The sequence below is a fragment of the Peromyscus eremicus genome, chromosome 3 (assembly GCF_949786415.1).
Source record: "Peromyscus eremicus chromosome 3, PerEre_H2_v1, whole genome shotgun sequence".
In the NCBI taxonomy this organism is placed as follows: domain Eukaryota; kingdom Metazoa; phylum Chordata; class Mammalia; order Rodentia; family Cricetidae; genus Peromyscus; species Peromyscus eremicus.
This window is the reverse complement of record NC_081418.1, coordinates 96,579,479-96,594,519: the sequence shown is the minus strand read 5'-3', so window position 1 is coordinate 96,594,519 and position 15,041 is coordinate 96,579,479. Positions and strand designations below refer to the sequence as shown.

At 37.1% G+C, this 15,041-nt stretch overlaps 1 protein-coding gene across 1 annotated transcript in view; it reads right to left on the bottom strand.

The window, feature by feature from the left end:
- Positions 1–15,041, bottom strand: part of Exoc6b (exocyst complex component 6B) — a 493,791-nt gene that overhangs the window by 264,321 nt on the left and 214,429 nt on the right. The window contains exon 8 of the mRNA XM_059258084.1: positions 12,628–12,696. Within this exon, the coding sequence (XP_059114067.1) occupies positions 12,628–12,696 (69 nt within the window). The remainder of the gene's footprint in view (positions 1–12,627; positions 12,697–15,041) is intronic.

The following is a 15,041-nucleotide window of genomic DNA, read 5'->3' as shown; positions in this document are numbered from 1 at the left end:
TATCTCCTTCCTTCTTAATGCTCCCTACCTATATAAACCTCCACTGTAATTACCAAAAAATAAATAATCATGATGAGTCTAAGGTTTTTCCCACCTGTAAGTTAATAAATTCCAGTTTCATGAAAGCTAACAGATCTAAAACAAATGACATTATTATTAGTCTTATTATTAGCAGAAACCAGAATATCAGCCTATACTTGCTCTCGTTCCCATAGCCCTGAGCTCCCATAGGACATGTAAAACAGTCCAGGTCACATCTCACACAAAGACAGCTGTACTGGAGATAAGGATCCCTGAATATAGGGAACCCAAACCCTTTGTTCCACAGAAACCATCATGTTCCCAGGCTAGTAGTACAAACTGCTGTTTTTCTCACAGGAGATATTACTTCTACATAAAAGCTGTTAGTTATATAAACACCCATGCAGAATTATCTAAATAGACTCAGTGCCTCTGTTTACAGAAATGCACACCAATTCAGGCAACCCATGGTGAACTTTCTCAACATTTACCAGTCCAGTGTATGGAAAATCCTGTCCAACATCCCAGTTTGTAAATGCCTGTATGCACATGTACAAAGATTCACCACTTCATTCATAGGCCTGCTTATTAGTAATACATTCAAGGTTTCCTGTTCTTTTTTTTAAAAAAAGATTTATTTATTTTTATTTTACGTATATGAATGTTTTGCCTGCATGTATGTCTGTGCACCATGTGCATGCCTGGTGCCTGTAAAGGTCAGAAGAGGGAGTCAGATCCCCTGGAACTGGAGTACAGATAGTTGTGAGCTGTCATGTGCTGAGAACTGAACCTGGTCCTCTTGAAGAGCAGTAAGTGCTCTTTAACCACTAAGCCATCTCTCCAACCACATATTTTATATTCTTTTCCAATAAAACTACCCATATTTATGAACTCTCTTTTCTATACATTCTATTACAATCCATAAAGCCAGGCTACTTCATTATGCAATGGACAAAGGAAATAATTCTGAAGTTCCGAAAAGGAAGAAACCACAGGAGGGTGTGTTCAAGGCCCTCCTAAAGATGTGACGACAGCTAATGAAAAACTTACCATCAGACTGCAGATCACGAAAGCAAGCAATCAGACACAACTCCATGGGATACGGCTGTTGTGGGACCTGCTCAGTGGTGTACAATGCTGGTTGAAATGGCATGATTTTATGCTAACGGTATTTTTTTAAACTAGTGAGGGAGACCAAAAGAAACTGGTCTCAGAGGCTAGGAAGAGACAGAAAATCTAATCCTTCTCTCCACAGCAGCACATTCATTTGCTCTCCACAAGACAGATTGTGGACAACAGAGCTAAAGTCTGTACCAAAGGCAACTCTTCAAAAATGAAATATTTTAAAAGGGTAGCCTAAAATATAGAAAGTATTCCCATTCACTCCCCTGCCCAGTCACAATTCACAAGAAGCTGGGCCAGTGCCCAGATGGTGCAAAACCAGTAAAGAGGTTTTTCAAAGAATGGAACTACCAGACTATTCCGCAATCTCCCTACTGGACATAAACAAAAGAAACGAAGCCAGAGTGTTGATGCACTGCCTGTTCTCCAACATGCCTCGTAGCACTATTCATAATATCTAAGAAACTAGAACAATCTAAGTGCCCATAAATTAATGAAAAGATTAATTTTCCTTTCATAGATAAACAACCAAATAAATAATAGATAAACAATGGAAAACCATTCCTCCATAAAAATAAATAAAATTCGATTACTTTTTGACATGGGTGGACCTGAAGATCATTACATTAAACAAAAAGCCAGGAAGAAAGCATCAGTACTGCCTGATTTCACCTCAATATACAGTATAAAAAGCTGATCCCACGGAACTTGAGAGAAGAATAGTGGTTCCCAGAGGCCAAGGAGAATAGATGGGTATGGCTGATCAGGGGTACTAAAGGGATGGTCAACAAGAGTAGGAAGATCTGGGGTGCTAACATAGGATAATGAACGAAATACAATTAAGAATTACACATTTCAAAAAGGTCCAAGTATGGACATGGTGATTTACACCTGTAATCCCAGCACTTAACAGAGGGAGGCAAGGTGATGATGAGCTTAAGGCCAATGAGGGTTACGGAGTGAGTTGTCTATCTGAGCTACAAAGCAAGATCATGAGCAAACAAATCAAAACCACTAGAAGAAAGGATTCTGAATGCTTCCACCATAAAGATGAGTTTGAGAAGATAATGTTCAACCAGACTAGACAGACAAATATAAACAAACAAAATCAGCCCTTCCTCCATTCCTAGTCATTCACCCCACTATGCTCTGTTTTGTCTTTATGGCACTCACATCATCCAAAAGTGTCTTATTTATTACCTGACATCTTATCCATGATGGATCTCTAGCACCTTCAAAATAATTGTCAAAAAAAAAAAAAAAAAGGCCAGTACACAAACAATAAAATCCACAGTTTAAACAATTAAACTGAATTTTTGGTAAATGCACTCAAATATAACCTGAACAGCTATGGACTTCATAAACAACCTCACTTTTAAATTTTTGAGAGAGTTTTGCTGTGTAGCCCATATTGCCTTTAGACTCTAGTACCAGAATTACAAGTGTATGTATCATGCCTAATCTATGACCTACTTTTCCTATCTCAAAAACAAACAAATTAAGAAAAAAACAGTACTTTAAAAAATAAAATAGCCGGGCGGTGGTGGCGCACGCCTTTAATCCCAGCACTCGGGAGGCAGAGCCAGGCGGATCTCTGTGAGTTCGAGGCCAGCCTGGGCTACCAAGTGAGTTCCAGGAAAGGCGCAAAGCTACACAGAGAAACCCTGTCTCGAAAAACCAAAAAAAAATAAAATAAAATAAAATAAAGTACTTCTTATACTTTATTTGAGAGTCAGTGAGAAACCTCTAACTTTAATTAATCTCTCCATATAACAGATTAATGAACTACATAAACCTCAACCAAAAAATAACTCAGTCATCTTAGCTGCTCGTTTACTTCAAGCCCTTGTGTGGTCTGTATTGCTTTTTTAAACAGTGTCTTCTTGGAGTATCTTACACATTACTCACTCATTTCTTTCATAGCTGTTTGTTAGTTTATTCTACAATATGGAAAAACACAGATTCTAAGACATCCAGAAGCTCTAAATAAGTAGCTGAGGTATGATAAGATGGACCATGCATATATTTTCTGGGGAAGTCTGGATTCAGCAGTAAGATTATCCACTCCAGTGTTAAAGTCCTAAATGTCAACCTCTACACCAGTGGTTCTCAACCTATGGGTCGTGACCCCTCTGGGGAGTCAAGCAACCCTTTCACCAGGGTTGCCTATCCAAAGACCATCCGAAAATACAGATATTTACATTACAATTCATATTAGTAGCAAATTTACAGTTCTGAAGTATCAATGAAATAATTTTATGGTGGGGGGGTCACTACAGCATGAGGGACTATATTAAAGGGTCACAGCATTAGGAAGGTTAAGACTCACTCTACTAGACTGTGGCTTCTTTATTTTATAAGAATTTAAGGAAGTACAAAATCTACCAAGTCCCAAACTTAGACTTTTCATGCTCTCAAAATTTAAAATAAACCCATTCTACATGTAAGTTTAAAAAAAAAACCCACTCTCTATGAAATCTGCTATTATGAACCATAAATAAGTATGAACTTCAGCTATGGAATTTGCTTCTGGTAAGAAGATCATTGTGATGTAGTCACTTACATAACTGCTTCAATAAACTAACTCTCCATAGGACAAAAGGATATTCCTTTTGTCTCTTATGTGTGCTTTGTGGGTTAAGTTACAGACTTTGGCTATATCCCTCACCCATGATATTAAAACTGCCACAGCAATATAAAAATCAGTATCCAGGAAGAAGACATCTTAGACATATTAACAAAAAAAATTTAAATTTAAAATTTTCAAAGAAATCTGACAGAACCAAAATAGATTGCAGAAGAAAAAATAGAATATGAAAAAGAAGAAAAATATGCCAGAGATCTCTCACAGGCTATCTGAGATGGGGAGGGAAATACAAATATCAAATCCAAAGATCCAAGTAATGGTATAAAGGCAGTATAATTTCGAAGAGTTGTCAAAAGGAAGAATTTGGGCCTGGGATGATGACTCAGTCTGTAAAGTACCTGTCTCACAAGCATGAGGATCTGAGTTTGAGCCCAGCACCCCCCAACACACACACACACACACACACACACACACACACACACACACACACACACGAGTCTGGCACAGTGGCATGTGGCTAATTCCAGCACTAGGGACACAGGGACAAGTGGATCCTTGGAGATTTAGTCTGCCAGCCTAGCCAAATCAATGAGCTCCAGGTTCAATGAGAGAGTCTGTCTCAAATGGTAAACAACAATGGAGGAACACACCAAACTTCAGTCTCTGTCCTCCACATGCATGCACCTATGCACACACCCAAACCAACAACTCACACACTCAATAATAACAATAATAATAATAGTAATAAAAATAATACTAATAATAAACAAACACAAAGGAAGATAGATAGTTCCGACTACATTCAGGAAAAAAAAAAAAAAAAAAAACCCTGTGGAGGGAAGCACATACATGAGCAGCAGGAAGGAAAAGTATAAGGAGAGATAAGGCAAGGGTCCAACGTAGACTACTCAGACCAGGTAAGAAAGTTACTTTATTCTGAAAATAATGAGAAACACACAGTTTAAATTTATATTAAGCCTAAGATTAAACTGTATTTAGCATTATTAGGTGTCATATGTAATATGAATTACTTCTTGTTTGCTTTATTCAAGTCTGAAAAGTCATCATAATACTTTGTCTAAAGCTGATCATTGTTTAACATACATGAAAACACACAAGTGAGCACACTTGAAAAGTTCACTTATCTACAAGTAAGCTTCTTGTTTAACTCATTTTTCTTTCTTTCTTTTTCTTTGTCTGTTTTATTCAAAGCCAAGTGATAGATATGCCCATAGGTAATAAGGTCACTGGGTTAAAAGAGCATTATGACAATTACAACAAACTGGATTACAGCTACTACAAACCAGAGCCCATTAGTCTATACAGCAGGAAAGTTATCACTAGAAATGTTCTTCCTGTGCCCTTATCAATGCAGCGCACAAAGTATTTTGCCCTCAGCTCTTTCTCTATGATCTATGCAGTTTACGCCTATCTAACTCACCAGGCACTGAGGGGTCAGTGGTTCTCTGAGGCCCTGAGATACAGCGGGAGAGTGACAGGAACCTGTAAGATGTCAGAAATAGACTCTGAGCTGCTAAACATTTCAGGGAAAACTTTTCACATAAAAAAAAAAATCTCTAAAAAAAAAATACATATGTGTTCTTACTACTCAGATGTACTCAAGCTCACAAATGGAAAGAAAGCAGAATGCATGTAACTCTTTTCTATCTAAGTTGGTTCCTTAAAGGTGCAACTCCTATGTGTCTTAGATACTGTGGTAATGCAGAAGAATGTTTTGAGAATGAAAATAAAGTCTATTAAAATTAAAATAATTAAGAAGTAGACCAAGCAGAATAGGGCCTAATGCTTAAAAGCCACTTAGAGTTCTTAAAAATAAAGTTCAAACAGATAACAGACAAAAACAAAGCTATTCTAAAAGAGTTGCAAATGGCACTTCCCTTCTACCCAGCAAAGCTTTTCCATTAGGAATGCAATTGCCCATTTCTTGATTCCCAAGGGAAAGTAACATGCTTCAAATAAACAGGATGGATTTTTTTAGAAACAACTCTCCAGATCTCTTAGAAAGCAGCTTTTCTCTATACCAACTATATTATAAACTTTTTACAAAGTTATTCTAATCATCTTTATATCTTTCAGCATTATCAGCCACATATGCTAGTTTTAAGAAAACATAGCTTTGAGGGGTAGATATTTTTATTATCCACACTTCTTTGATAATTTCATACATGTATATAATGCATTCTGACTGCTCTCATCCTACCCTCCCATCATCTATTCTACTAATCTCTTTCCCATATTCATGTCTTTTTGTTTGTGTTCCTCTGATTTTGACTAGGGCCTTCTGTGTGGCCTTGAGGTTGAAAGAATCCACTGGAAACTGGTGGGTATGACACAGCATACAAAACTAAAGGCAACAGTTCTCCCTTCCTCAGAGTCCCTCAGTAGCCTACAGTTCAGCAGTAGAGGTAGGGTTCCATGAGCCTCTCCCCTATTCACAACTGGCTATTCAGGGGGCTTGTCTTGTATAGGACTAGTACAAGTAATAACAGCTGCTTTGAGTCAGTGACTACATGGCTTGTGTCTTGTCTAAAGGATGGAATTTCACTGCCCTTCTTCTTCCAGCTCTTACATGCTTTGCATCCACAATGTTCCCTAAGCTTTAGAAGTAGTATTATAAATGACTTGTTGGAAGCTGAGCCCTCATCTGTCACTTACTGCTGTCTTGGGGTTTTTACAGAATCAAGAGGTTGAGAATAAGTGAGACTGATAAAACTAATCATTTCATTCATTAAAAACTCCAAGTGTCATAAACTCTTCAATTATTTATTTTCCAAAGTGTTTTAGCCTAATAGTCAACTTCTATCAAAGTTCATTAACAAATTGTATTAAGAAATTTAACACTTAAGAAGATGTGTCACTTGGAACTGTTCATATTGATAACTATTTCTAGTCTCCAAATTCTTTCCTTCCTGTTACCTGTTGGTACATGCTCATGGCTTTGCCATTTCCCCAGCTACCACTGTAGGCCATATGAAATCTGAAGATTAAGATTGGGAGGTCACATACTATCTTGACCCAAGTAGGGAAGAAAAACAGTGAGAGAAACGTGTTCCAAGAGGGTTCCTATCCACCTTACTCTATCTCATCCTCAGCTGCTAGCACAGGAGTAGAAATGGGAAAATTCTAGCCCTGAAGCTGATTCACTTCTAATACAGCAGAGTCCCTGAGAAACAAGAAAATACACTGAAACTTACCACATATACTTACTAACAGTTCTCATCATTATTTCTAAACCTCTGTTCTGATCTAACACAAGTGGTCAGAAAACAACTATTAGCTTAGTTGCAGAGGCTATCATATTCTCGAGAGAAAAGCAGGTCATCAGCTTGTCACATATAAAGGCTCCCTGGGGAATCGAGATTTATGACACAGTAACAGGGTCATTGTTGAAAATTATGTTTTACAGTTAGATTGAGCAAGGCTTCTGAATCTAAGGAAAAACCAAGGTGGCAAGAAGCTGTCCAGGGGCTTAACACAAAGGATACTCAAGAAGACCTGGCATTAGCTATTCTAGGGCACAGATTTGTACTCAGCAGACAGCTGCAACCTGACTCAGTCAATATTCCAAATATTTAGATGATGGGCTCTTTTGAGGTCAGTGGATAAGAGTCAAGGAGAAAGAAAACCTGACAGTATAATCAAAGTGTTATATGTATAGCCAGGCATGCTGGCACATGCCTGTAATCCAGCACAGAGGTCAAGGCAGAGGATTTCAAGTTGAAGACTCCTTGATTATATAACAACAAACTATTTTTTTAAAAAATTAAATGTATGTATGTTCATTTCACCTGGGTTAAAGACATCACAACTTTCATCAAATTTTCAGAGTCATCTTACCCAGGAAAACTGCACTTGCTAGAGCCTCTGTAGTATTGTTACTATACAGAGCAACACTCTCTACTCTCTCCTATATTCCACTACAGTCTCCTTTTGCTCCTGAAGGACAGAACTGCAGTTCTTAAGATTCATGTAGCTGGGCGGTGGTGGCACACACCTTTAATCCCAGCACTTGGGAGGCAGAGCCAGGCAGATTTCTGTGAGGTTGAGGCCAGCCTGGCCTACAGAGCAAGATCCAACACAGGCACCAAAACTACACAAAGAAACCCTGTCTCAAAAAACAAAAAAAAAAAAAAAAAAAAAAAAATTCATGTAATACTAAGGAGTTGCTGTGTGCATTAACATCTGGATTACTGCTATAATTGCCAACTCAAGATGTCAGGAATCCAGAAAGTAAACTTTTTATTATAATATAACACACATGCAGAAAAGTACATAAATCAAAGGTGTACATTTTGTCAACATTTTTAATGTGGGAATTTAAATTGTTAATGAGCATATAATATAGTTCATTGGAGACCACAATGCCACTAGGAGAGAAGATCATAAATGAAACCTAGGAACTAGGGGTCTGGATATATTCGCAGGCTTGCTCTTCTCCACACCCTTGATGACACCCAAGCGTCTTGTTAAAAGCTCTTCATAAGTTAGCATAGCTAACCTCAAGATGACTTCGAAAGATGCTTCAGTATATAAAGGAGCTTAATGTACATGTAAAATTGTCTGGACTGAAGTTGATTTAAAAGTTGGAACTCATAAACATGGCAGATAACCTTGGGTCAATAAAGGTTTCACAAAATATGCAAGACAGACTCATTTATGTATTCACTAGACAGACAGTCCATCCATCTTTACAGGAACAATGCACAATGTACAAGAACCCTAGTTATTATTATCCATCACTTCCTTAACAGAAGGACTTTGAGTTTGTTTTTTCCTTTTTTAAAAAAAATTTTCTCTAATGACTGTGACGTTTTATTTCCTCACCTGCCCATCTCTAAATTGTATGTTTCTAAGTTGTAAACCAAAGACTTAAACCCTATCAATTGTTTAAAACAGTTCCACACAATGCATCTACCTTTGCTCCCACACACTTCCATTGTATGATTACATCAAGGCCCACGTCTCTGCCACTATCTGACCCTTGTTCACTTTCTTTCCTCCCCTCCACCCACCAAACTTTGCCCTTCCTGCCAAAGTTCAGCACTTCCTAGAAAAGTCTCACTGCCTGTTTGATATTGTACTTCACTTTAGTCACCAAAGGAAGAATTTACAGGTGCTTGGCCCCATCTATAAGACCATGACCGAAGTCTGACCTCCTGTTACAATACATGAACTTCTGCCCTACTGATAAGGCTGGCAGATATAAGTAGGATTTTTCAAATAATCCTTTGGGAATTTATAAGCAGCACAGCCATAAAGGGGGGTGAATGGAAGGTCGGTTTCACTAAAAATAATAAATATTGCCATGTTTATTCAAAGTGTGCCTTGTTATGCTCCAGGCCAAAAGTTCAGATAAACACTATTGTAAATGACAAAATATTAGAACTTTTTGTTACTTGTGTTATGATCCTTCTGTTGAACACCAATAGGACTGGTTTCCCCTGTATAAAGCCCCTGACATCGAATAGCATGTCCTGAGATGAGAAGATTGGATTTGCTTGAGGGTCAAAAGAAGGGTGGTTATCTTTTACAATAAAAGAAAAAATGACTATTATATAGTGCTCATACTAAGTGGTAAAGAAAAAAAAAGGAAAAAAAAAACCCCACCAGATTGAATAAACATTATACCTGTCCTAAAAGGGCTTCCCATTTATTGATGAAGGAGAATACACGTGAATATGATGGTTAATGCAATAAACACAGAGACAAACCACATACTATACAAATGTAGAAAACAAATTCACTGAGTTCAGTTTGCAATATTGAAAAAATTTGTTGGAAGACAGGTATAAAATAAGTAAGAATCAAGAAATTGAAATGAAACCATGAAAAAAGAGAAACAATGAAATGGGAGTGGTAATTGAGGTAGAAGTGCTAGTGTGCAGAAAGGATGACAACCACAACCACAACATGCTTCAGAATTTGAAAGCAAAGTGGTAAGCAGCAAGAAATGTGAAAGACCTCTAAAGAGCCATGGGATATGATTTCTTCATTATTTCTGTGTCTTATAAGATAGATGACCAGTGGGATTAAGCAGGTAACACATGCTAGACAGAACTAGGACTATGGCAAGAGTTAAGTGTCTGAGATCAAGGGTAGAAGGAATACTTAAGAAGAATGCTTTCACTAGCTATGATGAAGTGAATGGAGGCCTTATGATGGTGTGGAGCGTAAGATAAAGTTCAATTATAGTCACAAAATCTACAGGTGTAGATATGGTACTGAGGAAAGACAGAAAGTATGGTGATTACAACAATCTTTTTTTGGCTTCAAGACCACTGAAATTTTAGAAGGAGTCTGTAGGGGCAGTGAAGTGTGAGAGATACATCAAGACACTAAGTTTCTACTAGCTGCGGATTCTCCATAAAGTTGAGTGCAGTAGGTTTCTTTCTTTCTTTGCTTGTTGCTGTTGTCATTAGGGGACAGAATCCAGAGCCTCCAACAATGTTAAACACATACTCTACCACTGAGTCCATGCTCAGTCCCAGCACATGCACCTGTTAACAACAACAAAAAACAGCAGTGGCACAGGCAGAACCCTGAGAAACTAAAGGGCACAAAGATGAGCCGACAAACACCAAAGTAGGCAGCAATATCAGACAGGCAGGCAGAGAGGAAGAAAACCATTGTGTAAAGGAAGAAAATTAGATTAAGAGATGAGAGGTAAAAATGATCAGTAAAGTCCAGGTCCCTCAAAGAGTGATAAGAGGGAAGAGAAGCACTTTGGAAATGATCAGAATAAAGAAATGAAGACCATATTGGAATGGAAGGAATTAGTACTATATAGTTTAAGTTCTTATTCTCCATTCTTCAGTTCCCAAATGGTCTTTTTCTCAAGGCCTAAGATTAATGTTAATCAAATTAGAAAATGAGAACTTTGTAATAAATATTCATGTTGAGTAACATTTTTAAATACTCTTGTTAATACTGTGAGGAACTGTACTTTACCATGAAGTAATGTGCACAGCTGACTTGAACACAGCTTTACATAGTAACAAGATTACATCCTCAGCTCTATGAATTCAGCACCAGGTTACACATGCTCTCACTATCCTTTAGCAAAACTGGTGTTAGATTTTATTCAGAGTCCCCATAAGACTAAAACAGGAGTATCTAAATTATAAACCTATATTCCAAAACACTAGAGCTAAGATCCTCCATTCATTAGCTGTAATTTCCGAACTGCAGAAAGGAAACAGTGCCTTAGACGTGGTTACAGAGAATTTGTAAGTATCAAATATGTCACCATTTCAAATACTAATGTGTAGAGTCTTATTCCAATTAGACAGTTTTCTAATGTGATCATTTCTAAACCAGCAGACTTTAGTTCTCATATAACTTAAGCCTATATGCTCACTGATTAATTAAGAAATACATTTTGTCAATTTGTTAATAAGAATCTGGACCTCCTATACACATGTCTCTACTTCACAGTGAATGCTTCTGAAAATACTAGTGCTGTATCTGTATATCAGCATCTGAAACAACATCATCTAACCAGACAACTGCCATTTATTTAATGCCAATCATTTGCCAAGGACTGAGTTGACATTATTTCAATATCAATAACTGTACTAAGCAGGAAATTATTATCCCATTTCATATATGAGTGTGCTAGACCACCCTAACACACACAGCTAGTAAACGTGTAATTAAATGATTTTACTACTTACTGTGTTAGAATTCCCACTTGAGACAAATTTGTTCTGTTTTCATAAAAACGTAACAAAGCTTATAAAAGGCAACTCACAGTGGTAAAACAGCGCTGTCACATTATTATCACCCCAGGAATGCACTTCCACCCTGGTATACTGCAACCATTTCAAGCACAAACCTAGCTATCCACACATATCCCAATCAGTTTCATACAGAAAAGACACAAATGAGTACTAAAAACTGTATATGGGTAATGACATTTCCATCAGCACAGCGTGAATTATAAAACACTGAAGACAATCCAAGGGAATAGTGTCATCTTGGAACAGGAGAGCTTTGGTTTGAGAGTTGGTTTGAGGTTGGCAGGATGGCTGCTTGTTTGTGTGTTAGTTTAGGTTTATTTTTGGTTGTTTTATGGAAGCTCAAACATTATGAACTATAAGATTAAAACTGATGTGACTGATTACCTCAAAATTATAGATTTCCATTTCAAGAAACATAAACACAGTTTGCAGTACAGAGGCAAACTGGAGGGTGTTTACAATATCCTAAACTGTCAATATGAACTACTGATATTAAAGAATTCCTGAAATTTCTCTTTCCAAGAAAATTAAAAAAAAGGAAACTCAAAATAAAATACTAACCAAGGTTTAGAAATAGATATGAAGTGGTTAATGCATCTATAAGGAAAAGCACAATTTTATACCAGCAGTCAAAGAAATTCAAATGTACAAACACTGTACTCAGGACCCACCAGGCTCTGTTCACCTGTACCTCTGCATGCCGGCGGATGGCCACAGTAAGGAAATAGCCACTTCCTAGGACTCTATTAATACCACAGACTTGCCCTTTTGGAAAATTTCTTTTCCTAGTGTTTTATAGCAGAAAAGGAATTGTCAAAAAATGTAAATATTTTTCATAAATACTTTAATGTATAAAAAGAAAGTTATTCTAGGTTAAATATGTTAGATCACAAACAGAGAAATCTGAATACATGTAACTATCCTCCTTATAACTTACAATCTACTGATGGCAGTTTGAGCTGTCATCAGCTATATAGCATTTTACAAGTCAAATATAAACAAGATTCAATTAAGAGTAGAGGGAATTAGTTAATACTAATTAAACAAATTTTTGCTTAAAACAAATTAAAAAATAATAATAATCAGAATTTTTAATTCAATACAAATCCTTATTAGGAAGGTCAGGTAAAGACTCACCAGAACAGAATATATGTGCAGACACCGATATACAGGAGAGAAATCCACCAAGTCTTGAGCCCCAGGTACCTAGAAGCATACAATTACAAAATATCAAATAAAATTATTATTGGGAAACTGTATTAACTTTATTTTTAGTACTCAAACAGTGATTTGTTTTCAAAGCCAGCTCTACATTCTAAAAGGGAAATTCAAAACAAACAAAAGAATAATGTTCTCAGGTTGCAGAGATGGCTTGCTGCTCTTTCAGAAGACCTGAGTTCAGTTCCCAGCACCACATAATGTAACTCACAACCACTTGCAACTCCAGTTCCAGGGGATCCAATACCCTCTTTTGGCCTCCTCAAGTACCCACACACAGGTGGCATACACATACAGAGACGCACATACATACACATAAATAAAAAATAAAAATAAAACTTTTTTTAAAAGTCACATTCCCAAGCAAGACATATATCTGTAATGTAATCCTAGAGCTTGGGAGAAGGCAGGAGCATGAAGAGTTCAAGGTCATTTTTACATACATGAAATTCTGTCTCAAAAATACCAGAGAGAGAGACAGAGACAAAGACAGACAGATAGACAGAGAGCACTCCCAAAAGTTTTAATTAGTTTTAATTCTAGTTACAAGCTGTGCTGACAGGGGCCATGTGGCACAGTCCCACAGAGATGAAAAGAGAAACTGCTTTTTCTATCTTCAGAGACACTGAGCCAAGGGCCACCAAGGAAAGTATAAAGATGGGACTGTGACTTTGGTGACCCAAGTCAACTTCTAAAATGTATAGAGTTTACATAAAAGCCAAGTTTCAGTTGCCAAAGCCAAATGTACTACACAAGACGACTGTTTTTAATGGCCAGGCACTTATTAAAGGGCATAAGTACTCAAATGCTTAAGACTTTTTCATCAAAATACATAAGTGATACAAAAAAGAGTGTATACTGTACTAAAAATGAGATGACAAATGGAAAAGCCAAACCAAGAAGTTACTCAACAGACTTTAAAGTGAGTAATGAATGATATATTGACTAAACTTAAACATCAAAATAAAACGTACAAATCAGGTAAGAACTGAAATCAGTTCTCCGAACTATTAAGAATTTGCTAGGTGACCTGACAAGGGGGAAGTCAGAACGAACTTTGATCTAAATTTCCTCACCTGAGAAAGAAAACTATCATTTGTCATACACAAAGTCAACAAGATTAACAGGGACCTGAAAATACATGTTAAACAAAATGAAACAAAAAGAAGAAAAGTACATAAGTAATTACAATAAAGATCTAGCTGGTTTTTCCTGTCACAATGGTAACTATATAAATGACCAGGACAAAAACAGCGGACACATCTAAGCTGAGTTAGGTGACTCATGGTTACAGTGCTGATTCCCTTTCTTTCATAAAGCAAACACTCTCTCTTCTTAGAGACACAGTTTCTCGAACTATGACTCTTCTCACAATGAAAATGGTCTTTGTTCTACAGTATTGTACTGCTCCCTGGCTGGAACCATCTGGCACTCTGCCTTCTGCTCTGCTCCACCAGGTGAATCTTAGGTCTCCACGTTTAAGCTCTAAGAATGCTGAAGAGGCTTCTGTAAGCAAAACAGCTGCTGTAGGAGCCAAAACACTCTGTGCCATGGGGTCTCTTATTTCAAGTGACCAGTCACCTCCATATAATGGCAGCATGAAAACTTTAGGAAACTTTGTCTGCCAGAAAACAAGAGCTTAAAGCTATATAAAACACATCAAAAGATAAAAATTTAAAGATTTACAATGATATTTAAAGTACATAAGAACAATGTGTACACATGAAAAAAGACAAAGGAAACATGTAGAGTAAAAATGAATCTATACAGGAAATGAGATTACTTATTTAGAATAATTGTGGTTACTTATGATATATATATGTGTGTATATGTATGTATGTAAGGTATAGAGAACTTTTCTTGCCTAATTTTGACAAGCAAATTCAGCCACAGCCTCTTTTTACAGGTTCCTCATACAGTTTGCTTATTTAGGATCACTCTGTCACAGAGCCAGTTCCTCTCAAAAAGGAAACCACTGGAAGCCAGTCCTCAGGCAGAACCTTGGCCCACTGACTTGTCAGAGCCATCCTTACAGAATAAACAGCAATAGTAAGGGGCATTTCCCTAGAGAGCTGTGACAAATTAGCTTACAGGCCCCTTAGCAACTAGGAAAGGCATTCTGTTGCTAATAGATTAGGATTGGTCTATTTTCACTACTGTTTTCTAAAAGGTATATCTTGAAAGGTGACAGTTCTTTCCTGTCATTGGCAGCAAGACTGTCTTCTAACTGTTTACAGTGTCCTGATGTATAGCTATTTGCTCTACTATTCCCTGGCCCCAAACCTAACATACAGATAAATTCTCCTGAGTACAAGCACCACAAAGAGAGCTAG